We start from the raw sequence: 25,904 nt of genomic DNA on the forward strand, positions 1-25,904 counted from the left end.
ACATGCCTTACTGCACCTCACACTCAGCAGCTTCCTCTAGGTTCAGTGGCTCTGACACTAGTTACAGGGAGAGAAAAGTGCTTCTGGCTAAGACATTGTGTCCTCAGACTGTACAGCAGAATTCCTCTGACCACCTCTCCCTGACAGTGACCCACTTAGGGTTCTGATCAGCAGTTGAGGGGGGCAGCCAGTTCTCTAGGGTAGCCAAACAACTCTCAGAGGCATGGGACTAAGGCAGAGATCAACTCTTTGATGCCAGCTCCCATTTCTGGACTGTCAGTGGAGTGACTTAGTGAGTCTACTGATCATGTTCTGCCCCTGCATGACTTTTCAATTCACAACCCTTCCAGGCAGGAGATCTGGAGTCCTCACAGAACCTGAGTGCTTGTGCACGCTGTCATTTTTCTCCTGGCTTCTGAAACCACGGGCAGGATTCAGGGCCCTGGGCCATGTTGCATCCTGTGCTTCTGTGAATAAGCCTGAAGAGGTGACCTCTGTTTTCACCTGAAACATGTGTAGGGAGGCAGAGAAAACCCCTGGCTTTTTATGTAGCCTCATCTCTACATAGTGATGGGAAAGATTACATCCACAGAGGGTGCAACTCAACCAGGCCAAAAAATTTGGTTTGTTACTTGGTTCCAAACTCGATCTTTCTGTTTGGGCCTCAGGGTGGTCTGTCTGTCCTCTGTGCCTTGTCCTGTGCAGTTTCACTTGTGTTCTGTCTACCCACAGATGCTGCTATGGAGCCAAAATCCCACCCAATGCTCCTCACCAAGAAGCAGATGAAGCAGGAAGTGGAGAGGCTGACCACGGAACTGCAGCTGATTACAAGTCAAAGAAATGAGCGGCAAGACCACCTGACCTTCATCAGTGAAGATACCATGGAGAACAGGTATTCATTGTTTCAGTCTTCATGGGACTTTCAGCAATGTCACCCTCACCGTTTTCCTTTAAGGTTTTGGGTTCTCAGGTACCGGACCTCCAGTGTGACCCATGTCTTAAATTCTTCTCAGGAGAGGCAGACCTGAAGCTTGGGGGGAGGGAGATGGTGACTCTAGCTAGTCTTCTTTCTCCAAATGAAAACCAGAGCCTGTGGTCTGAGTCACACAGCTAAGGAATTGAGATAGTCATGTGCACTTCCCTGATCCCCGAATGCATTTGGGAATGACCTGACAGGTGAGGTGGTGGCTTGGGTGAGATACTAGCTGCTGTGAGTTTGTGTGAGTCTTTGAACTTGTTTGAAAGCTGATTGTGTACTGGAAGCTCCTGGTAGAGGCTGGAGAGACCCGTTCCCACTTTGTCCATCTGTGTGCATGGATTAGAAGTCCTGGGACTCATCACAGTTTCTCTCTAGCTTTGTGCCTCATACTCTTAGGCAATAATGCTCTATGAATCTATTTAGCATGCAAACATGGTTCCCTCCCCCTGTCTCTCCCTCTCTCTCTCTCTCTCTCTCTCTCTCTCTCTCTCTCTCTCTCTCTCTCTTCCTCTCTCCCCCTATCTGCTTCCTCTCCCTAATGTGTTTGGGTTTTCATTTTTGTTTGTGTGTGTGTGTGTGTGTGCATTTTCAGGTTTGTTTGTCCATAGAGACTCTGAGATCCAGGGGTCTATAAGGGACATGAGGATTTGCCTATACCAATTTCCAGGTGGTGCTAGGGGTCAGAAAACCCCACTTTAAGCAGCACAACTCTTGTTCTACATACTCCTCTTCATGACTCCTAGGCATCCCTTGTGGGAGCTCATATCACTATCCTGTGTAATAGTCACAGGGGACCTAGAATCGCTGTTCTGAAGTGGGAGAAATGTCATTGTAATATTGGTGTGGCAAGACGTGTAGCATAAGCCCTGGTAACATGGGGAGCTATACTGAGTCTCTAAGCATACTCAGAGAACACATGCAACCATGGCATCCTCCATCTCTGAAGCCAGCTGATCTACTGCCAAGATAACAAGTTTAAAAGCACCAGGAGGTCCCTGTACATAGGATGCAGAATGTGGCATTCACTGGACTGTGGTAGACCGGGATACAACATGCGTTATCATGATCCTTGAGGCCTCTGATCACAAGGTTCTTTCCTCCTGTTTCTAGGCCTTACCACAAGGCAAATCCTTTCTATGAAAAGCTGAAGTTGGAGCATGCACAGGTCATGTCAGACCTAAGGACCTTGGAAGCTGATTACACTGAGACCTCAGAGAAGTTCAGTGAGCTGACCAAGGAGACAGTTTTCTATCAGTAAGTGCCCATCTTGGCATGGACCCCAAAAGTTGTGAAATGGCCATCTCTGCCTTCATTTCTCTCTGGATGGAGCATCCCCAACTCTGGTTCTAGCCTTTCTGCTTCTTAGCAAGCAGCCTTAGCATGCATTTCTTGGACTTTTGTCCCTTGGACCTAATATTCCTACATGTGAAAGAGATTGTTAGCTGGAGGCAGGGGTTCCTGGAGGCAGGGGTGGCAGGAGGATGCTGGCAGGATCTTACTATGATAGCATCTCCAGCAGTCTGCACAGCTGGCTCCTAGTGGAGTGGACTCAACTGGAGAAGTTGTACATGCTGAGGCAGGAGAAAAAGAAACTGCTGGATGTCTGGGTGACTGGCTCCTACTGAAGCACCACTTGGAGGACTTGAATATGATCTGTAAGGACCGAGAGGAAGAGACTAGTGGCCTCAAACCCAGCAACAAGAGGTAGGGGCAGACAAATAAGTCAGGGTAAAGTTGGGCACCTTTTTCCCATTTGACTGCCTCTCTGCCCATCTACCCACCTGTGCTTTCACCCATCACCTTACTTATCCATGTTCCCATCCAGCCACCCACCTCATGCTACCTGGGGTGTTTATTTCAGTGTTCATGCACAAGTACTTCTGAGACGTTAGCCTCTCATGAGAAACTGAATTATTGGCAAGCCATCCCTGAGTCTCTGTTTGAAGTTGCAGTCTAGAGAAGGAGAAGGGTCAATAACATATCATACACCTACATGTCATTATGATAGAGAGCATTCTGTGCACAGAGCTTTGAGTAAGTGAGTTCCTGGTCCTGGGGCTCATTCACTCAGCAGGGCTCTTGTGAGATCACTCGTGTGAAGCAGTTTGCAAGGAGGAGACTCCCATGCACGTGCCAAATGAGTGCTTCTCACAGTCATGGATGGGGTTGACATGTGGCCCTCTCCTTTTTTCCCGCATCCCAATATTTTCTCTTCCCATTGCCCAGCTCTTGGTTTACAGTAATAGAAGTCGGGTAGCAGTTTGTCAGCCTCTTTTCTGTGAGTGGTGCTGGACGGTTCCCCCATCCAGCTGTATATAGTCTGGGGTTGTTAGATTATCCGCTGTGGGCTTTTGACAAGCTGGTGGTGGATGGGGTGAGACTTGGGCCTTCAGGAGGAGAATTTTCTAATTAGATCAACACAGTCTGGTCAACAGTATTTCTCCCCAGGGAATTATGTGTGAGTTGTGAGACTCTTCTGAAAGGTCTGGTGTGGTTAGTCTGAAAACTGATGTGTGTTGATAGAGGCTGCTTGTTCATTTCCAAACTGCCCTGACTCAAAATAACCACACAGAAACTATATTATCTGCAATACTGTTTGGCCAGTAGCTTATGTATATTTCTGGATAACTTTTATATCTTAAATTATCCCATTTCTATTAATCTGTGTATCACCACATGGCTGTGGCTTACTGGCAAGGTGCCAGTGCATCTGTCTCCTGTGGGTTTTCTTTCTTTCTTTCTTTCTTTCTTTCTTTCTTTCTTTCTTTCTTTCTTTCTCTCTGTCTGTCATCTGGGCTTTACTCTGTTAAGCCATTGAGCAAAAACAGCTTCTTTATTAACCAATGGCAATAAAACAGATTAACAGAATACAGAGGGGAATCCCACATTACCTTCCCATTTCTTTCTAATTAAAAAGTAAGGTTTTAACTTTAACATAGCAAGATTGCATATAACAAAACAGTTATCAAGCAAGAACTATAGTTACAATATTTGTATCTACCTTATCTTTTATAGTAACTAAGTAACATTATAATTGTAGGTACCTGTTCTTCAACTCCTTCAAAGACATCAAAGACTCCAGAAGGATATATTACATAAGTAAACAGGAAGTGCATTGTAAGCAGCTTCTAAAATTCCAGAATTGACAGACATCTCGCTGCCTGGACAGTCAAATTTCTTCTGTAACTTTGAGGCTTCCCATTTTCAGCCCATAGGCACATAGTATCTGGCAGACTTTTCCATGAAGCAAAAAATTTCAAAGACAGTTCCATGTATATTGGTAGTTTGTCAGTCACATTCTTCTGTATCCTGCAGAATGTCTGGCAGACTTGTTCATGACACAGGAACCCTGAAAGACAGTCTCACCTTCTTCAGACATCTTCAGTAGTCATTTTTCTATGAGTTCTGCAAGTCCAGTCAGGCAGTTCAGGCAAGAACAGTTTCTTATACTCATGATTAACAAACTCCATGAGGAGACTCTTTGATGTCCATCATCCTCTTAAAGTAGACTGGTGCTGCCAGGAGTAGATGTGTCATGAAAAGTTTTAAGTTTTTAAAACATTGTAAATGCCATATTCTGTTAATCTTTGAAAGGTTTGAAGATTATCTAACTGAAATATATCTCTATATATCTAGAAAACCTAACTAACATGATGACAATCTTGATCATTGTAGATGACTATTATTAGCCTATATTTCTTAATTATACACTACATTTTTAAATGAGCTTCACAAATGCAACACTTTAATCAAGAGAATAAATGTACAAATAACAAAATTGACCTAAAATTTGTATCATTGAACAAAGATCTATACCAATGCAAAGTACCCATCTCTATAGCAAATGCCCCTTTAAATATAAACACATTTATAAACAATATTTAGGGAATTAGGATGTAGTTCTTTCCACAACTTCCTACTTTTTGTTGGGTGAAGTAATTTTGGGGGGTGTTCACAGTAACTTTTGGGGGGATCTTGGACCATCAAACAACATTAGTCTGGAAGGAACCCACAAGTTCTCATCCTTTGTGGAAACAAAAGAATCTCTTTTCCAAGACAACAAATATTTAGACCCAAATTTTGAAGTCAAGATAACTTTAAAATATATATGTTGGTTTAACTTAGCAGTCTATACAATGAAATATCTCTGTGTAGTTAGCTCATTCACAATCAAAAATTCAGAGAAAACACAATAAGATACATAATCAAGAATCTCTTTGTATATTTTATCTTTATGTGGCTTATTTTTCTTTACTCCTATTATCTATAACTCTGAATTTTATGATGTGGGAGTGTTATATATCAATCTGTTGATTTCATTGGTTAAGCAATAAAGAAACTGCTTGGACCTGATAGGTTAAAACATAGGTGGGAGGAGTAAACAGAACAGAATGCTGGGAGGAAGAGGAAGTGAGCTCAGAGACGCTATGCTTCCCCTCTCTGGGACAGATGCCATGAAGCAAGCTGTCAGGTCAGACATGCTAAATCTTTCCCGGTAAGACTGATATTACACAGATTATTAGAGATGGGTTGATCGGGATATGAGAATTAGCCTGTAAGGGCTAGAGTTAATGGGTCAAGCAGTGTTTAAATAAATACAGTTTGTGTGTTGTTATTTCGGGGCATAAGCAAGCCAGGTGGCTGGGGTGCTGGGGACGTAGCCCCGCCGCTTTTATTACAACAATTTTATCTCCTCAAAGACAGTTTGTAACAATTCATTTCCTTTTATAACTGAATGTATTCTTTTTCTTCTCCCTCCCAAGGCTATATATATTTATCCAACACTGTGATCCATTTAGAGTTCATTTTCATCTGAATTTGTCTTTATTGTGTATCTGTACTCCTTTTCTGAACAGGACTGCTTCTTAAAATGCAAAGTGGTGTGGCTAGGCCTAAGGCTGCTTTGCCTTTTGGCTCCACCTAATCCAAATGGCAGAGGTCTGTTTACTGAATCTGGGACTATTGGGAGGGAGCCACACTCAGTGCCTCAACTCTGGTAACCAGTTGCCCCATGTTGCCACTAAATAACTTGCAGCACACTACTCAAAAACCCTATTCAAGTGCTTGGCCTCCTGAAAGGGCCAGAGTTCATGCTGACAGCACACACCAGGAAGCCTTCGTTTTGAAACCACACTTTTTTTTGCTACTGCCAAATCAAGAAAACTTCTTTTATTCTTTTTCTTATTTATTTATTTAATATTTTTTTTATTGAGAAAAGGAAAAAAAAAAACAAGTTTCCGCCTCCTCCCAGCCTCCCATTTCCCTCCCCCTCCTCCCACCCTTCTCCCCCTCCTCCCACCCTTCTCCCCCTCCCCCTACTCCTCTCCCCCTCCCTCTCAAGTCCAAAGAGCAGTCAGGGTTCCCTGCCCTGTGGTAAGTCCAAGGTCCTCCCCCCTCTGTCCATATCTAGGAAGGTGAACATCCAAACTGGCTAGGCTCCCACAAAGCCAGCACTTTAAGTAGGATCAAAACCCCGTGCCATTGTCCTTGGCTTCTCATCAGCCCTCATTGTTCGCCATGTTCAGAGAGTCCGGTTTTATCCCATGCTTTTTCAGTCACCGTCCAGCTGGCCTTGGTGAGCTCCCAATAGATCAGCTCCACTGTCTCAGTGGGTGGGTGCACCCCTCGTGGTCCCGACTTCTTTGCTCATGTTCTCCCTCCTTCTGCCCCTCATTGGGACCTTGGGAGCTCAGTCCAGTGCTCCAGTGTGGGTCTCTGTCTCTATCTCCATCCATCACCAGATGAAGGTTCTAAAGAAAGGTTGGATAGGGGAGCACGGAAGCACAATTCTTAGTTAAGGGAGTCACCTTAGGGTTGGCAAGAGACTTGAACCTAGAGTGGCTCCCAGGAGCCCAAGGTGATGTCTCCAGTTAGTTCCTTGGGCAGCTGAGGATAGGGAACCTGAAATGACCCTATCCTATAGCAATACTGATGAATATCTTGCATATCACCAAAGAAAACTTCTTTTAAAGGAACCATGGTGCTCCTGCTCACCACCAACAAACAGAGCCCATCAAAAAAAAAATGGCAGCTACCAAGAAGCCATTCTTATCTCTTTTCCTTTGTGTCTAAAATTCATTTTCAAGCTTCCTGGGTTTTACAAGGATGTAATCAGCCCCACATTGGCACACCAGTCTGTTGTTGGAGGCTGCTTGTTCATTTTCAGACTGCCCAGACTTGAAATAATCACACTAAACTATATTATTTGCAATACTGTTTGGCCAATAGCTTAAGTGTATTTTTTGTTAAATCTTAAATTAACCCATTTCTATTAATCTCAGAATCACCACGGTGACGTGGCTTACTAGCAAGATTCTGGTGTGTCTGTTTCCTGGGGACATCTCAATGTCTTTTTTTTTTTTTTGCTCCAACTACTCTCTGTATATAGCTCTTCAAGCCTGGATTTACACTGTTAAGCTATCGACAGAAAACATCTTCTTTATTAATCAATGACAATAAAACATATTAACAGCATCCAGAGGGGAATCCCATATTAGATGTCCTCTTCTGCCATGATATTTCTTTCTACTGGCTTCCGTTTTTCCTCATTTCCTTTCTTCATCTCTCTCTCTCTCTCTCTCTCTCTCTCTCTCTCTCTCTCTCTCTCTCTCTTTGTTTGTGTGTGTGTGTGGTGGTGATAGTAGTAGTAGTAGTATAAGTATTTAGGTGATCTTGTGTGTGATTGGCTAAAGGAGACTACTCTGTTTCTGATCAGTCTCTAAATTGAATCTGGGTTTCTAACTCTCCTGGGTGCTTTTACTGTTTTGTCTACCTAGCTGACCAGCAAGCTATTTGGATCTTTTGTATGTGCCTAGAGATGTATGATGGTCTGTGACCCTCCACTAACAACACAGTCTTCTAATGAACTGGAGCTCAAGAGATTGGAGGAAAGTCTTCAGTTCCTATGGAGGCAGAGGGAAATACCCATGCAGGAAAAGGACTTGGCAGAAAAGCTACAGCATCACTTTGAATTCTCCCAGCTGAGGTAGGAACCCAGAGTTGGGGAGGAAGTAGAGCCCAGTGGGTCCCTTTTACCTTGGATCTCTGTCTTTTGTTGTCTTCTGCTCACATGTATGGTTTCCAACTAGAACCAGGGAAAAATACCTAAGAGAATTGTCCTGGTCCAATCAACAAGAAATTCTGTCCAGAAAACAGTACATTTGATACTCAGTGTGTCTCAGGAATTGAGTCTCCCTTCCTCCCTTCTGAACTCTCCGTGTTCTGAACAGAAGTTTCTTGAACTGGCAGTGATCTGCCTGCTTCAGCTCCCAGGTAATGGGATTGAAATGTGTGTACCACCAAACCTGGCTGAAATAACACTTTTATTTAGGAACATCCCTTGTGGAGAAGAGAATTCCACCTTTGAACTTTGTTTTCTGCAATATTACCCATTTCCTGTGCAAACTATTCTCTGAATAGAATAGGTTAAGAACTCCTCAGGATGACACAGGCAGATGCCTCAGCTGCAGATAAGATCAGAACCTTCTCAGAGTATGCTGTTACCAATTCCCAAAGAGAACCAGGACTCAGGTTCCCAGCTATAGCCCCAAGGAAATCACAAGTTTCTGCTTGGTCCCAGATCCCTGGCAGGGCCAGGGTTATCAGGCACACATCTCAGGAAATTCTGCTCTAGCATGAGAGGCTCTATCCTGCATGTTGTTCATGTTCAATTGTTTCCTGGACATGAGAACTCAGCTAGCCTCATGACCTTGTTCAGCTTCCTACATGCAAGGCTTTATTATGGCTATCAATAAAATGATGTAGTTAATCAGTAACTCATCATCAATAACAGTTGTATTGCTCATATACTCTTGGACATGGTATTAATATCCTGTTGCTATTTACAAAATGATTTTTTGAACTTTAGGAGAATGTCCTATTCATTCAAGTAGAAAGACCATTATACAGTGCTGTTAAAATATGACATGTTTAGGACTGAAAAAATTCTAGGCCTAGCTACTATGTGATCCTTTTCCTTTGAGGATAAAAAGAATGTTATCAGTCCAAAGATCAATGTTGATTGTCCAGGCAACGTAATATAGTAGAAGATGGTAGCTAGACAGTTGAAATGCCATGTCTCCTCACCTGTGTTCTAATTGCTTTCATCTCCTGTAGTAAGAGGAGCACAGGCTGTATCCCATCGCCTGGCTAGCTTAACCCCCAAAATAACCACACAGAAATTGTATTAATTAAATTACTGCCTGACCCATTATGTCTAGCCTCTTATTGGCTAACTGTCACATCTTGATCTAACCCATTTCTATTAATCTGTGTTCACCACGAGGTCATGGCTTACCTGGAAAGATTCAGCATGTCTGACTTTGATGCTCCATGGCAGCTCTCCCTCCCTGCCGTCTTTCTCCCAGCATTCAGTTCTGTTTTGCCTGCCTATCTAAGTGCTGCCCTATCAACAGGCCAAGGCAGTTTCTTTATTCAACCAGTGAAAGCAACACATAGACAGAAGAACCTCCTACACCATTTCCCCTTTCTCTGTTTAAACAAAAAAAAGGCTTTCTTTTTAACATAGTAAAATTACATATAACAGAACAGTTATCAAGCAAGAATCACAATAACAATATTTAGATCTATTTTATCTTTTATCATAACAAAGGAAAATGATAACTATAGCTATCTATCTATTCTTCAACTCCATCAAAGACTCCAGAAGGATATAATATTACCTAAGTAAACAATAAGTAAGCAACTTCCAAAACTCTGGAAATAACAGAGACATCTCGCTGCTTGGACTGTCACCCAAAGATTTTCTGTACCAAGGAACATCCATCTTCAGCCTTTAGGCCCATAGTATCCAGCAGACTTTTCCATGAAGCAGGAAATTTCAAAGACAGTTCAGTCACTTTCTTTTGTATCCCGCAGAATGTCTTGTAGACTCTTTCATGAAGAAGGAACCTTGAAGGACCATCTCAACTTTAGGCAAGTTCAACAATCCTCTCTCCTTATTGGTTCTTCATGACCAGTTTACACAATGGTTTAGGCAAGAGCAGTTTCTTGCCCAAATCGCTAGCAAACTCTATAAGGAGCCTCTTTGATGCCCATCTTCCTCAGGAAGTAGCTTTGTGCTGCCAGGAGCAGATGTGTCTTATTGTCATGAAAAGCCCTAAGTTATTAAAACATATTAAATGCCATATTCTGTAGTCTTTGAAAGATATAAAGAATGCCTAGCTAACGGAAATATATCTCTATATATCTAGAAAATCTAACTAATATGACTACAAACTTGACTATTATTGATGATTATCCATTAGCAACCTATATTTCCTAATTATACATTGCATTTTCTAAGAGTATGGGTAATATTTATTTTTTATTTTTCTTTTATTTTTTATTGAAAAAAATTACCACCTCCTCCCAGCCTCCCATTTCCCTCCTCCTCCTCCTTTCACTCCTTTCCCCCTCCCCCTACTACTCTCCCCCTCCCCCTCCAGTCCGAAGACCAGTCAGGGTTCACAGCCCTGTAGAAAGTCCAAGGTCCCCGCACTCCATCTAGGACTAGGAAAGTGAGCATCCAAACTGGCTAGGCTTCCACAAAGCCAGAACATTAAGTAGGATCAAAACACAGTGCCATTGTCCTTGGCTTCTCATCATCCCTCATTGTCCGCCATGTTCAGAGAGTCCAGTTTTATCCCATGCTTTTTCAGTCCCAGTCCAGCTGGCCTTGGTGAGCTCCCAATAGATCAGCCTCACTGTCTCAGTGGGTGAGTGTACCCCTCACATTCCTAACTTCCTTGCTCATGTTCTCCCTCCTTCTGCTCCTCATTTGGACCTTGGGAGCTCAGTCCGGTGCTCCAGTGTGGGTCTCAGTCTCTATCTCCATCCATTGCCAGATGAAGGTTCTATGGTGATATGCAAGATATTCATCAGTATGGCTATAGGATAGGGCCATTTCAGGTTCCCTATCCTCAGCTGCCCAAGGAACTAACTGGGGACATCGCCCTGGGCACCTGGGAGCCCCTCTAGGTCAAGTCTCTTGACAACCCTAAAATGGCTCCCTTAATTAAGATATGTGCTTCCCTGCTCCCTTATCCACCCTTTCTTTATCCCAACCAGCCCATCGCAAGTTCCCCCCATCCTCCCCTTCTCACTTTTCTCTCCCCATCTCCCCTTACCCCCCTCCCACCCCACCCCCAAGATACCAATTTTTTCTTGCCAGGCAACGTTGTCTACTTCCCATACCAGGAGAATAAGTATATTTTTTCTTTGGGTTCAACTTCTTATTTAGCTTCTTTAGGATCACAAAATTATAGACTCAATGTCCTTCATTTATGGTTAGAAACCAATTATGAGTGAGTACATCCCTTGTTCATATTTTTGGGTCTGGGTCACCTCACTCAGGATAGTGCTTTTTATTTCCATCCATTTGCGTGCAAAATTCAAGATGTCATTGTTTTTTTACCACTGAGTAGTACTCTAATGTGTATATATTCCACACTTTCTTCATCCATTCTTCCATTGAAGGACATCTAGGTTGTTTCCAGGTTCTGGCTAATACAAACAATGCTGCTATGAACATAGTTGAACAAATGCTTTTGTAATATGATCGGGCATCTCTTGGGTATATTTCCAAGAGTGGTATTGCTAGGTCCTGGGGTAGATTGATCCCGAATTTCCTGAGAAACCGAAACACTGATTTCCACAGTGGTTGCACAAGATTGCATTCCCACCAGCAATGGATGAGGGTACCCTTTCCTCTACAGCCTCTCCAGCAAAGGCTATCCTTGGTGTTTTTGATTTTAGCCATTCTGACAGTGTAAAATGGTATCTCAAAGTTGTTTTGATTTGCATTTCCCTGATCGCTAAGGAGGATGAACATGATCTTAAGTCTCTTTTGGCCATTTGAACTTCATCTGTTGAGAATTCTCTGTTCAGTTCAGTGCCCCATTTTTTAATTGGGTTAATTAGCATTTTAAAGTCTAGTTTCTTGAGTTCTTTATATATTTTGGAGATCAGACCTTTGTCTGTTGCAGGGTTGGTGAAGATCTTCTCCCAGTCAGTGGGTTGCCTTTTTGTCTTAGTGACAGTGTCATTTGCTTTACAGAAGCTTCTCAGTTTCAGTAGGTCCCATTTATTCAATGTTGCCCTTAATGTCTGCTGCTGGGGTTATACCTAGGAAGCGATCGCCTGTGCCCATCTGTTGTAGGGTACCTCCCAATTTCTCTTCTATCAGGTTCAGTGTGTTCGGACTGATATTGAGGTCTTTGATCCATTTGGACTTGAGTTTTGTGCATGGTGATAGATATGGGTCTATTTTCATTCTTCTACAGGTTGACATCCAGTTGTGCCAGCACCATTTGTTGAAGATGCTTTCTTTCTTCCATTGTATACTTTTAGCTCCTTTATTGAAAATGAGATATTCATAGGTTTGTGGGTTAAACTCCGGGTCTTCTATATGATTCCATTGGTCGACTTCTCTGTTTTTATGCCAGTACCATGCTGTTTTCATTACTGTAGCTCTGTAATAGAATTTGAAGTCAGGGATGGTAATGCCTCCAGAAGTTCCTTTATTATATAAGACTGTTTTCGCTATCCTGGGTTTTTTGTTTTTTCATATAAAGTTGATTATTGTCCTCTCAAGATCTGTGAAGAATTTTAATGGGACCTTGATGGGGATTGCATTGAATCTATAAATTGCCTTTGGTAAAATTGCCATTTTTACTATGTTGATCCTCCCAATCCAAGAGCAAGGGAGACCCTTCCATTTTCTGGTATCCTCTTCAATTTCTTTCTTCAATTCCTTAAAGTTCTTGTCAAATAGATCTTTCACATCCTTGGTCTGAGTTACCCCAAGATATTTTATGTTATTTGTGGCTATCGTGAAAGGTGATGCTTCTCTGATTTCCCTCTCTGTTTCCTTATCCTTAGTGTATAGGAAGGCCATTGATTTTTTTGGAGTTGATCTTGTATCCTGCCACATTACTAAAGGTGTTTATCAGCTGTAGGAGTTCTTTGGTAGAGTTTTTGGGGTCGCTATGTATACTATCATATCATCTGCAAATAACGAGAGCTTAACTTCTTCTTTTCCGATATGAATCCCCTTGATCCCCTTATGTTGTCTTATTGCTATTGCTAGAACTTCCAGCACTATATTGAAGAGGTATGGAGAGAGTGGACATCCTTGTCGTGTTCCTGATTTTAGTGGGATGGCTTTGAGTTTTTCTCCGTTTAACTTAATGTTAGCTGTCGGCTTGCTGTATATAGCTTTTATTATGTTTAGGTATGATCCTTGTATCCCTAATCGCTCCAAGACTTTTATCATAAAGGGGTGTTGAATTTTGTCAAATGCTTTTTCAGCATCTAATGAAATGATCATATGGTTTTTTTCTTTCAGTTTATTTATATGATGGATTACATTAATAGATTTTCATATGTTGAACCTGCCCTGCATCTCTGGGATGAAGCCTACTTGATCATGATGGATAATTTTTCTAATGTGTTCTTGGATTCGGTTTGCCAGTATTTTATTGAGAATTTTTGCGTCGATATTCATGAGTGAGATAGGCCTGTAATTCTCTTTCTTGGTTGGGTCTTTGTGTGGTTTTGGTATTGGGTAACTGTAGCTTCATAAAAGGAATTTGGCAATGACTCTTCTGTTTCTATATTGTGAAATACATTAAGGAGTATAGGTATTAGCTCTTCTTGGAAGTTCTGGTAGAATTCTGCATTGAAACCATCTGGTCCTGGGCTCTTTTTGGAAGGGAGATTTTTGATAACAGTTTCTAGTTCTTCGCGACTAACAGGTCTATTTAGATCGTTCACCTGGTCTTGGTTTAGCTTTGGTATTTGGTACTTATCTAAAAAAATGTCCATTTCGTTTGCATTTTCTAGTTTTGTGGCATACAGGCTTTGTAGTAAGATCTAATAATTCTCTGAATTTCCTCTGTGTCTGTGGTTATGTCCCCCTTTTCATTTCTGATCTTATTTATTTGCGTGTTCTCTCTCTGTCGTTTAATTAGTTTGGATAGGGGTTTGTCAATCTTGTTGATTTTCTCCAAGAACCAACTTTTTGTTTCATTGATTCTTTGGACTGTTTTCTGTGTTTCTATTTTGTTGATTTCAGCCCTCAGTTTGATTATTTCCAGTCTTCTACTCCTCCTGGGCGCGTCTGCTTCTTTTTTTTTTCTTAAGCTTTCAGGTGTGCTGTTAAGTCTCCGATGTATGCTTTCTCTGTTTTCTTTACGTGCTATGAACTTTCCTCTTGGCACTGATTTCATAGTGTCCCATAGGTTTGAGTACGTTGTCCCTTTATTTTCATTAAATTCAAGGAAAACTTTTATTTCTTTCTTTATTTCTTCCTTGACCCAAGTGTGGTTCAGTAGTTGACTGTTCAGTTTCCATGAGTTTGTCGGTTTTCTGGGGGTAGTGTGGTTGTTGCCTTCTAACTTTAATCCGTGGTGATCTGATAAGACACAGGTTGACACTGATATTTTTTTGTATCTGTGGAGGTTTCCTTTGTTTCCGAGTATGTGGTCAATTTTTGAGAAGGTTCCATGAGCTGCAGAGAAGAAGGTATATTCTTTCCTATTTGGGTGGAATGTTCTATAGATGTCTGTTAAGTCCATTTGCTTCATTACCTCCAGTAGTTCTCTTACTTCTCTATTAGGTTTCTGTCTGATTGACCTGTCCATTGCTGAGAGAGGTGTATTGAAGTCTCCTACTACTAGTGTGTGTGGTTTGATGTCTGCCTTGAGTTTTAGTAATATTTCTTTTACATAAGTGGGTGCTTTTATATTAGGGGCGTAAATATTCAGGATTGAGACGTCATCCTGACAAATTGTTCCTGTTATAAGTATTTAGTGTCCATCTCGATCTCTTCTGATTGATTTTAGTTTGAAGTCAGTTTTGTTAGAAATTAATATGGCCACACCTGCTTTTTTCTTAGGACCATTTGCTTGAAAGACCTTTTCCCAACCCTTTACTCCGAGTAGATGCCTGTCTTTGTGATTGAGATGTATTTCTTGCAAATAGCAGAATGTTGGATCCTGTTTTCGTATCCAATCTCTTAGCCTGTGCCTTTTTATAGGTGAATTGAGACCATTAATATTAAGTGATATTAATGACCAGTGGTTGTTTACGCCGGATATTCTTATTGTTTTTGGAAGTAGAATTTGTGTGTCTCCCTTCTTTGAGTTGTGCTAGTGAAGGGTCGCTAGATGCCTCAGTTATTGTAGGCAGTGTTGGCAATGTTGGATTTCTTGGATTGCGATTTTCCTTCTATTATTTTCTGTAGGGCTGGATTCTTGGCTACGTATTGTTTAAATTTGTTCTTATCCTGGAATGTCTTGTTTTCTCCATTTATAGTGAACGAAAGCTTGGCTGGGTATAATAGTCTGGGCTTGCATCCATGGTCTCTTAGCTTCTGCAGTACTTCTATCCAGGACCTTCTGGCTTTCATTGTTTCCATAGAGAAATCAGGTGTAAGTCTGATCGGTTTACCTTTATAAGTTACTTGGCCTTTTTCCTTTGCAGCTCTTAGTATTCTTTCTTTAACCTTTATATTTTGTGTTTTGATTGTTATATGGCGAGGGGATGTTTTTCTTTGATCCAGTCTTTTTGGTGTTCTGTATGCTTCTTGAATATTCAAAGGAATATCTTTCTGTATGTTGGGAAAGTTTTCTTCCATAATTTTGTTAAAAATATTTTCTGGCCCTTTAAGCTGTGACTCTTCCCCTTCTTCTATTCCTATTATTCTTAGGTTTGGTCTTTTTATTGTGTCCCATAATTCCTGAATGTTTTGTGATGAGAATTTGTTGGCTTTGCAGTTTTCTTTGATCAGTGCATTTATTTTCTCTATGGTGTCCTCAGAATCTGAGATTCTTTCTTCTATTTCTTGTATTCTATTGATTGTGCTTGTTTCTGTAGGCTCTGCTCGTTGACCTAGATTTTCCATATCCAGCTGGTCCTCAGTTTGTGTTTTCTTCCTTGCTTCCATTTCAGTTTTCAATTCTTGAACTGTTTCCATTACCTGTTTGATCGTTCTTTCTTGGTTTCCCAGGGTATTATGTACGTATTTACTCATTTCTTCAAACTTTTGGTTATATTTTTCATCCATTTCTATAGGGCATTTTTCACATGTTGTTTAAAGGACTCTATTGCTTTCATAAAGTCAATTTTTTCTACCTCTTCTGTGTTAGGGTGTTGAAAACCTTCTGTTGTAAGATCGTTGGGTTCTGGTGTTTTCATGTTGTTTTTCGGATTATTGGGTGAATTCTTGCCTTGGCGCCTGCCCATCTCCTCCTATCGATGCTATCTAATGGGTCTTTTAAAGCTGTTTCAGGTTTCCCTGCTGGCCAGGGGCTCCTCTTACAAAATGCCCTCGCTCTGTTTCCTGGTTCCTGCCGGGGGGGGGCAAGGTCCCTCTCACCCCTCAGAAGGGTCTTCAGGAATATTGCCTGGTTCCTCCTTTGCCAGGGATTTCGCCACCCAAAGGCCTACCTCTTTGGTTTAATTGTAGTGGGGCGATCTGGTGTCGGTGTGCGGTCCCTGCAGCCTGTATCTGCTGCCACGATGGTTCTCGCAGCCTGCGTCCTGCATCCTCTGCTGCCGCTTGGGTCCCAGCCGGTCCTCACCGGCTGCGGGGGGTGACCTCCGTCCGCCGCCATGACTGGGTTCCGTCTGCCGCTGCAACCGGGTCTCGTCCGCCGCCCCTGATGTGTCTTTTCTTGCCATAAAGTTCAGTGTGCCATTCCTGGTCTTTGTTCCATGTCCTATAAGTAACTCAATCAAATCACTTTGTGCCCCTGAGACAGAAGCTCAGATAGCCTCAATGTGCCCTCACCGCTGACATTCCTAGGAACAGTTCCTCAGTTAGGCAGCAGCTCCTGGCTACCCGTGCCTGCACCATACTGTGTTGGACCTTACGGGGAGCTTGTTATTTGACAAATAGTGTCAGTGCCATCCTGGATTGGAATAAGCCCTACACTGGTGTTCTTGCTTCATCTATGTATCTGCTGCCATGTAATCTCCATACCTCTCTACCTGCAACATTCATGTAAATATGTTAGTATTTGTTCCATTAGAGGGATATGAACTTTTGTTTTTTTCCCCTCAGAAGCTATCAAAATCAAGATAGCTGGCCTCAAAGCATCACCTGAAAAGTGGGTTAAGTGAATGTGGCCATCAGGAATTTTTAACTGAACTGAGACCAATGTAAGGCCTAATCACCTCTAAAAGGTCTTCTATGTTGCCTGGATAAGTACTTCTCTTGTTTAGTTCTGAGTGTCTCCAAGGGACTGTTTTGTACCAAAGGCAGGGCATTCTCTGTGACCTGTTGAAGCATCACTAGATCTTACAACATACTTTAGATGGCCTGGATGATGCACCGCTTGTCCAGGTGAGCTTTATTTTGTCATCCACACTCCTCTGAGATGTTATCAGTCAATCCCACCACCAAGAGCCAAAGAACACACAGCACTAGCTCTCCTATGTTCAGGCAGACACGAGCTGCCAACTAGAAGGGACCTGGCATTGTGGGCATTTGCCCAGGCTGACAACAGCCAGCTTTAGGAAGGGTAAATACCCTGATGATAAGAAAATGACTATGAAGAGGCAGGCAGAGATTCTGGATGAATTCTTCAATAACTCCTCGGGCTTCCAACAGTTATTTTCCACTGCCAGGATCTTTGGCATCTGGGGTCCATACAGCACAGGAGAGCAATGAAAGTCATTGTCCTGGAATACAATGCACCTTTTGTGCTGAATGTGCTCATTTGAGTCTGCTTAGTGCCAAGAATAAATGGTTATGGACACAGCTCCCTTTCCCAAAGGTGGACCTGTTCTTCTTCCTTTTCCTGCCTACATGGATTGAATTTAATCCTCCTTGCTCCCTGAATGGTGAGGTGAGATGAAGTAGGGATTTGACCACGTTCACTTCCATAATGGCCCAAGTGATCTAGCTCTCTCAACATCTACAAGATGCAATGGTCTTTCCTACTATGGAGGCACATGCATTTAACACTCGGAGAGGTAGAAGCAGGAGATCTCTATGTGCTTGAAGCCAGCTTGTTGTACTTAGGGAGTTCCAGTACAGTTAAGTAGAATGGATGTGTAATTCAAGAGCTAGTTATTCAAAAGGAAAAAAAGCAAAAGCAAGATATCAAAATGTTGAAACAATATTTTCTAGAATGATGGACAAAGGTCATTGGTTAAATAAAGAAACTGCCTTGGCCCTGATAGTACAGAAAATTAGGTAGGTGGAGTAAACATAACATAATGCTGGGAGGAAGAGGAAGTGAGCTCAGACTCGAAAGCTCTCCTCTCTGGGGCAGACACGATGAAGCTCTGACCCAGGATGGACGTAGGCTAGAATCTTCCCAGTAAGCGCACCTCGGTGCTACACACATTAATAGAAATGGGCCAGCCAGTGTTTAAAAGAATACAGTTTGTGTGTTGTTATTTCGGAGCATAAGCTAGCCAGGCGTCCGGGAGTTGGGTGGCAGGAACGCAGCTCGTAGCTCCTTCAACACTAGAACACTCACATTCTTTAGACTTCTCCTAGTTGATTTTCTAACCTCTGAGTTTATATTGCTAAGAAGTTCAGTGGCTATGGATGCTTGGAGTAACCACTGAGTAATGCTTTTCTTTCATGCTGACGTGGTATTATTCTCTATCCCAGGATAGTTCTTCAAATCCCTCTTCCTCAGCTATCCCAGTGTTAGGATTGTAGGCTTTCAATAACTACACCAGCAATTTTTGACCTGATTTTTTTTTATACACCTAAGGCACAGGTTTCCTAAAGGCAGAAGACTTGCCTAAGATGAAGGTGAAACTATTCCATATAACAAGGCATAATCTGAGATTTGTGGTTTAGGGCTGCATCTATCGGTCTGACCTCTCAGAACACCAGCGATGTGAAAATGACATTTTCTTAATTTTCTCCTACTTAATAAGTTAGTCTGAGTCATAGCAAAGATTCCAGGCCATTAACTAAGGTTAATTCAGTCTTTCCTCTCTTATGGACATATCTTCCATGAGATCCAAAGAGCTAGACAGGTACCCATGTGTGCATACACATCTGTTTCCCTGCAAAACTCTCTGGGAAGAAAGCACAGGCCTGGTCAGACTCGGGAGCAAAAATATACAGCATAGCAATGAGCAGAAGAGGGGAGCAGTGGCCAACACCAGGCCGTTCTGCTTGTGACCTACTTGAAATTAGGGCTGTGTACTCTCAGGACAATGACAAATGTCCTTTTGAATGGAAGATTGCACAACTATGTTCCTATGGGTTCTGGAGGCAGGTCAGTGTGTAACATTCTGGGAATTAACTGGTAGAGCTCAGTGTGATGAATGTAAGGACCATATAGTTGGAAGTAACATCCTAAGTCCTTTCCTGGTACCCCTACCCAAGCCCTGCTGTGATCTCCCATGCCCAGCTTCACCCCACCAAACATGGTGCCATTCTGTCTGCACTGTGATTTTCAGATCATGCTGTTGCATCCAGGGCCTGGATCATGGAGACAGGCTGTACACAGCAGGAGGCCTCATCAAAGTGAAGAAAGAGGTCTTGTTAACACTCAGGGGAAGTTCTTCTAGCTTCCAACCCCTCCCTTTTGGGTCTTTGTCTCTTAGGCCCAGAGGCCAGAGGATGTGCCCACAGCAGAGGACCCAAGGAAGGTCATCCTTGCAAAGTATATAACTGCCATCTTACTTGCTAAGTCTCTGATCTGTACTCTAGTGAAGTGCCCCCATGAATGAAATTTGTGAAATGATTGGACTTAGGAGACTTGTATTCCACAATCATTGAGGACTCAAGTCCCAGATGCTCTTTTCTCAGGTGAACAAGGAGTGTCAAACCTTTCCTTAACTTATCTGCCTCATGTGTTAGAGAAAGAAGCCAATTCTATTCCGTTGTGGAGTCATGGTGGTCATTAAGACCAGTGTACTTCAGATGAATTGAATAAGAGCTGTTATTTTTTCTCATAGACCATCAGTGAAATCAAAAACAAATTTATTACAAAATACAGCATCCCATTAGAGGGGTTTAGTGAATCACACATCTGAACATCTTTGCATGCTTGGTACATGCAAAATGCTTGCAGCTGTGGTGACCCTTACACTCATCTTACTGAAAACACAGTCTGAATTCAAAGTACGTACCTACACTTTAGGTTTATTTATTTATTTTGGTAGTTCAGTTGATTGAACATGGACACTTGTTTGTCCTTCTGTGTCTTGTAATTCACTCAAGGAGCTGTGGTTCGTTAATTTGTAAAGATGGTGTTCTTATGGCACATCCCCCAGCTGTCTGCCCAATCTGCAAATCTAGGAATTGTTTTATACTAGGAAGGAGAAAACTAAGGAAATAGATGACTGGCAGTTGACTGAAGGCTTGAAGAGTTTAATAGAAACCATAAGATCCATGTGATTCCAATGCAGCATTAATATCAGAGTGCTTCAGATGACTAGATAAGACTTATTGACTTGATAGACATGGACAGGGATGCTATTAGTTGTTCTTTTATTTAATGCAGTGCACCAGGAGCTGCATAATTTTTCCTCCCTGAGGTTACCGTTTGAAAGTCATCAGCAAGGGATATGTTAAACAGCTGGGAGTGATGGCAGTCTCTGAGGAAAAACCATGCAATGCAGTAATGAGGGAGGAAGAGTTTATTTTCACCCTGTTCTGTTGTACTTTTGTATGTTGGTGCTCTTTTAAGATCTTCCCTACTGAATTTTTAAATCAATGTCAGATGGTAAAGAAATCAAGTCATCTTGGAGCTGACCTGGCGCTAAAAGTTCTTGATAGGTCTAGTGAGATGGCTCATATGATAAACATGTGTGCTGCCAACCCTCATGACCAGAGTGAAAGGAGAGAACCAACTCCACAAGTGGTTCTCTGACTTCCCACTGGAGCTCTTGCATGTGTGTGTCTATATGCGTGTACATGTGCACATACAGACACACATAAATAATACATAAGGATAAACTAGAAAGGACTTGAGTTCTGCTCTGGAAATAGTTGAGTTGTCCCTTCTAAGGACAGCAGTTGAAAGCAGGTAAGCACCATTCTTCAGGTCACAACATGACCAAATGTATAGCTGACACAGTCCCAAATGCCTAAGATTTTCTTCTCTACAAAAGGGTTTTAGTGGGAGATGTCAGGGAGCACTTGGCAGGCATGCAAAATGTCTTCAGTTTCCTCTTCAGCACACACAAAAAAAACTAAAATAAAAATTTCAAGTGGCCATTTTGGCCATTTAGGTGCTCATATATTGGCTGATCAGTCTTGTCCACCATCGTGGAGGTAGGGGTCTCCTCATTCATTGTGGCTTAAGGAGTTTGCCAGAGAGGGCTCTTCACAGAGCTAGATCCAGGACAGCAGAATGTATCTCTCCTTACTTCCTCTCCACATTTCTGCATGTAAGCCTAGGCCCCAATCCTGGCCCCCAACACAGGAACAAGATCCACATACTTCTACCATAGACTGCTATGGGTGAGTTATTTAGGGGTCTCCAAATAATCACTTAAATGTCACCATGGCAAGAGTTGCCATGGAGATTAGAGTAGAAAATGTCACCATGGAGACACTGAGATCCTCCATAGGAAATCACTACCAGGTGAAGCAGTTTGGAAAATAGGGTGGGTGAACACATGGAAAGCCCTGTGGTCTGTTCTCTTACATGAGGAGTTGGGGGGGGGGCAGAGTGAGAGAGACTACCTTAGAGAGGCAGGAGAGTTCACGATGTCCACTATTGCCACAACCACCTGATGAAAAGCTGCTACAAGAAGCTTGAGGGATTCAGAAAGGAAAGACAAAACATGGGTGGCAGTGGTGATGCCATGGGAAGTGATGACTGTTTATTCTATGTGGATTGTCTTGTACTTGCATTTATTTTACCACACTATGCAACTATATACTGATCTTACAATTGTGATTGTTGATCATTTCTCATGAGATCTATGTCGTCTCCTCAAACCAATCTCACATGGCAGCAATCAACTCTATAGATTGATCCAGCAACCTGGATGAGGAACCATCATCCACAGTTATCTCAGAGACTGGAGGAACCAAATTCAGGTTTCTCAAACTAACTTAGGAGGTATGCATTTTGGGCAACTTCATTCCAAACATAGCACTGTCACATATGACCTAACTTTGAACTTAGCCTTCTGTGATCAGCCCTTTTCTCTCAGGAACTAAAGAGGGGAGCATCCTGGAGACAGAAAGTACCTGTGCCTACAGCTTCTGGAAGCCACAGCAGCCCTCACCCACACTTGTAGTAAGGACGCTGCTTATTTGTTCCTTGCTGGTCTGACCTAAAATAACCTCTCAGAAACTATTAATTAAGTCACTGCTAGGTCCATCAGCTCTAAATTCCTATTGGTTAACTCTGACATCATAATTTAATCCATTTCTAGTAATCTGTGTATTACCACATGGCTGTGGCTTACCAGATCAAGTTACATCTGTTTCCAGTGGGGCTACATGGCTTCTCTCTAACTCTGCCTCCTTTCTCCCAGCATTAAGTTCAGTTTTTCCTGCCTAGCTCTATTCTACTCTATCATGGGCTCAACAGAGTTTCTTTAATAAACAATGGTATTTACCATATATACAGGGGAATCCCACATCACCTCCCCTTTTCTGTTTAAATAAAAAGAAAGGTTTTAACTTTAACACAGTAAAATTATATATAACAGTTATCAAGCAAAATTAGTTAAAATATTTATATCTATTTTATCTTTTATCATAACTAAGGAAAACTGTATTATTACTATTTTTCAACTCCATTAAAGACTTCAGAAGGATATAATATTACCTAATTAAACAGGAATTTCATTGCAAGCAATCTCCAAAACTCCAGAATTGACATAGATATTTTTGGGGCTTGGAGAGTCACCCAAAATTCTTCTGCATCATTGGGGCATCCATCTTTAACTTACAGGCCCATAGTATCCAGCAGACTTTTCCACAAAGCAGGAAATTTTCTGCCTATATTGGTAGTTCGTCAGTCACTTTCTTCTGTGTCCTGAAGAATGTCTTGCATATTCATTCATAAAGCAGGAACCCCGAAGTACTGTCTCACCTTCTTTAGGCAACCTTAGCAGTAATTTTTCATGGGTACTGCATGTCCAGTTCACACAGCATATCATCAAGCAGTCCACGCAAGAGCAGTTTCTTGCCCAAATGGCTAGTAAACTCCATAAGGAGCCTCTTTGATGCCCATTTTCCTCTTGAAGTAATTGGTGCTTCCAGCAGCAGATGTGTCTCATTGTCATGAAAAGTCCTAAGTTCTTAAAACTTTTTAAATGCCATGTTCTGAAGTAAAGTGTAAAACAATCCTTCACCAATTTGGACTTATTATTATAAGGGTTATTTTTGAGGGGAACAAACCCTACATGACAGCCAGGAAAGGAGTCTAGTCACCAGAACCAGAGTCCGGAGCAAGAGAGAGAGGAGAGAGAGAGAGAGAGAGAGAGAGAGAGAGAGAGAGAGAGAGAGAGAGAGAGAGGAGGGCTGCCACCGCTTTTTAAAAGAAAAGAGACCATGCCCCAGTGGGCTTGTATCTCAAAGGCTATTGGCTGAAGTAACAGAAGGAGCTCTTGCAGCACCTCCCCCTTTTCTTTAAGTAAGAGAGTTCAAAAACTACTACAAAATTATACACAAGAAGAACAAATATCCTATTCTAACTAGCTTAAGTCTTGTATAATAAATAACTTTGGCCAAGTCATGAGAGAAAAATAACTACATTTATCCAGTCTTCAACCCCACCAAAGGTCTGAGAAGGGAAATAATGTTACCTGAGTAATTAGGAAGTGCAATCAAACAACTTGCAAAACGTGCAGCAAATTGCAGAGACAACTGGCTACCTGGGCAATCACCCAAAGTCATGTTTGCAACATTGAAGCAACCAACTTTGGCTAAGGCCTAGAATAATTGACAGATTATTTTTAGAGGCAAGAAAACTGTCAAAACGGTCTTACCCTGTCTTTGCATGATTTGACATTTCTGTTAATCCATTTCTGGATACTATATATTTTGTCAGTAGTTGAAGTATGGGCAGTTCCTTGCCCAGAGGCCAGTTTTGACAAGAAGAAGACAAGCTCCAAGTGGAGTGTCCTTGGTGCTCAACAATCTCTCAGGAATAGATCTGTTTTTGCCAGGAACGATTGTGTCTCACTGCCACAGAACTCTTAAGTTATATTAAGTGCCATTTTATACAGTTCTTAGAAGAGGTTTAAGATTATGTATTTATACAGAATATAATCTGGATGTATCTAAAGAACCTGATTAGTCTTAATATAAATATGACAAACATAGATGACTATTGATCTACAATTCTTAATACCTATCCAACTTAAAGACTAAGACAATGAACACTGTGTAATAATTGAGGACAGTGACCTCCAAATGTAAACAATGGATAAGTATCTTGATCAGAGGTAGGAATGTACACTGCAATTTGGCAAATATATATATATATATATATATATATATATATATATATATATATATACACATACATACATACATAAAAATGTTTTAAACAGAGGTAGAAGCATACATGCATACAATACTCAATATAATTTAATATAAACAATAACTCACAAACACCAATCTATTATCCCATCATCTAATTTTCCTTTTTTTCCCCAAAAAGAGCCTTGAGCTTATAAAATTCCTCCTCCAACCCTCAACCGTATAGCAACTATAATCAACCCCTAAATGATGTCTCTAATTATGAGAACAAACTGTGCTGGGAGAGGGGACATCGTCCTCTAGAATTACTTCCAGCTGTCATGAGGGTGACATTTTTTTCTAGGGGATCCTGTGAAAGTAAAGTGATGATTAAATTTCAAGATCAATGTCTTTTAAAATTGCATATGGTCTCTGAGTATTTTGTGGAGGTCTGTCCACAATGTTGTAAAAGATGTGCACCATATCAGCTAACCAAGTTGGAACAGTCTTGTGCAGCTTGTACCCGAAACAGGTCTTGTAGTAGCACTATCAGTATCATGACGTCATATCAACCAGGTGGAGTTGTTATGGGGCCCCATCTTCTTCCTGCAAACTTCAAATATCACTACAAGAAAAACTCATTGTTCATTGTGGAAAACTTAAACATTATTTATATAAACATGTACCTATATATTCAATGAAATGTAATATAGATATGAAGAAAAACAAAGATGTTTTCTAAATTCATTTTTCTTTCTGTCCCATCTCATGACTCTTGACATGAGACAGAAACTCCAGAAACTCTGGGTTTTTCTCTTAACAATAGGCTTGGAATTAGAGAGGGACTGAGCCAGAGTCAAACTTTAAAACGAGCTCTATAAATTTAGAAATGTAAACATATATCTCTGATTTTTATACTTACAGAACCTATTCAGTTTTCTTGATGATCCCTATTGAGTAGTTATTTTTCCATCTGTCAGTATTCAAATATCCAGGATCCCTTGAATTTTTTGAAGATGACTTTTTTCCTGCGGAGATAAGAACAGAACCCTTCCCCCATCCTATCTGTTTTTCTTACTACCTGTATGATTATCATCATTGTGGATGAGGTGTCATTTCTCCTTTCCAAGAGGTTTCTCCTCTTCAAACCGAACCTTTATTAATTTTGATGGCATTCACAATTTTTCTTCTCCCGTTTAAACAAGAGCAAACCCCCTTTCCTGATGTAGAACATCTCCTGGCTTCCATTGAGAGGTCAGCACATCCTAGAAATAAACGGGTTGATTTAGTTCACCAGATTTTTCCATTATCCAATGTCTTTTTGCTGATGTTTTCCCTTTCAATTTGATCTTTCTATAACTGCTTGACCTGTAGGAATGTGAAGTCTACCTGTAACATGCCTAATATTATAATAAGCAAAATCCATTTCATTTTCCTAGAGACATAAGCTGGACCATAATGTTTTTATTTGTGCAGATATACCTATGATGGCCATGACTTGTAATAAATGAGTGA

At 41.5% G+C, this 25,904-nt stretch overlaps 1 protein-coding gene across 4 annotated transcripts in view; it reads left to right on the top strand.

Annotated features, from left to right (window-relative positions):
• Positions 1-25,904, top strand: part of LOC142835645 (uncharacterized) — a 64,626-nt gene that overhangs the window by 12,015 nt on the left and 26,707 nt on the right. For 2 of the 4 annotated variants that reach the window (XM_075949242.1, XM_075949243.1), the window contains exons 3-4: positions 733-892; positions 2,090-2,233. In XM_075949242.1, the coding sequence (XP_075805357.1) occupies positions 733-892; positions 2,090-2,233 (304 nt within the window). Of the gene's footprint in view, positions 1-732; positions 893-2,089; positions 2,234-7,755; positions 7,965-25,904 lie in introns of those variants that run through there. The other 2 variants (XM_075949246.1, XM_075949244.1) reach the window with 2 other exon arrangements.

Source organism: Microtus pennsylvanicus, chromosome 15 (genome assembly GCF_037038515.1).
Source record: "Microtus pennsylvanicus isolate mMicPen1 chromosome 15, mMicPen1.hap1, whole genome shotgun sequence".
Lineage (NCBI taxonomy): Eukaryota > Metazoa > Chordata > Mammalia > Rodentia > Cricetidae > Microtus > Microtus pennsylvanicus.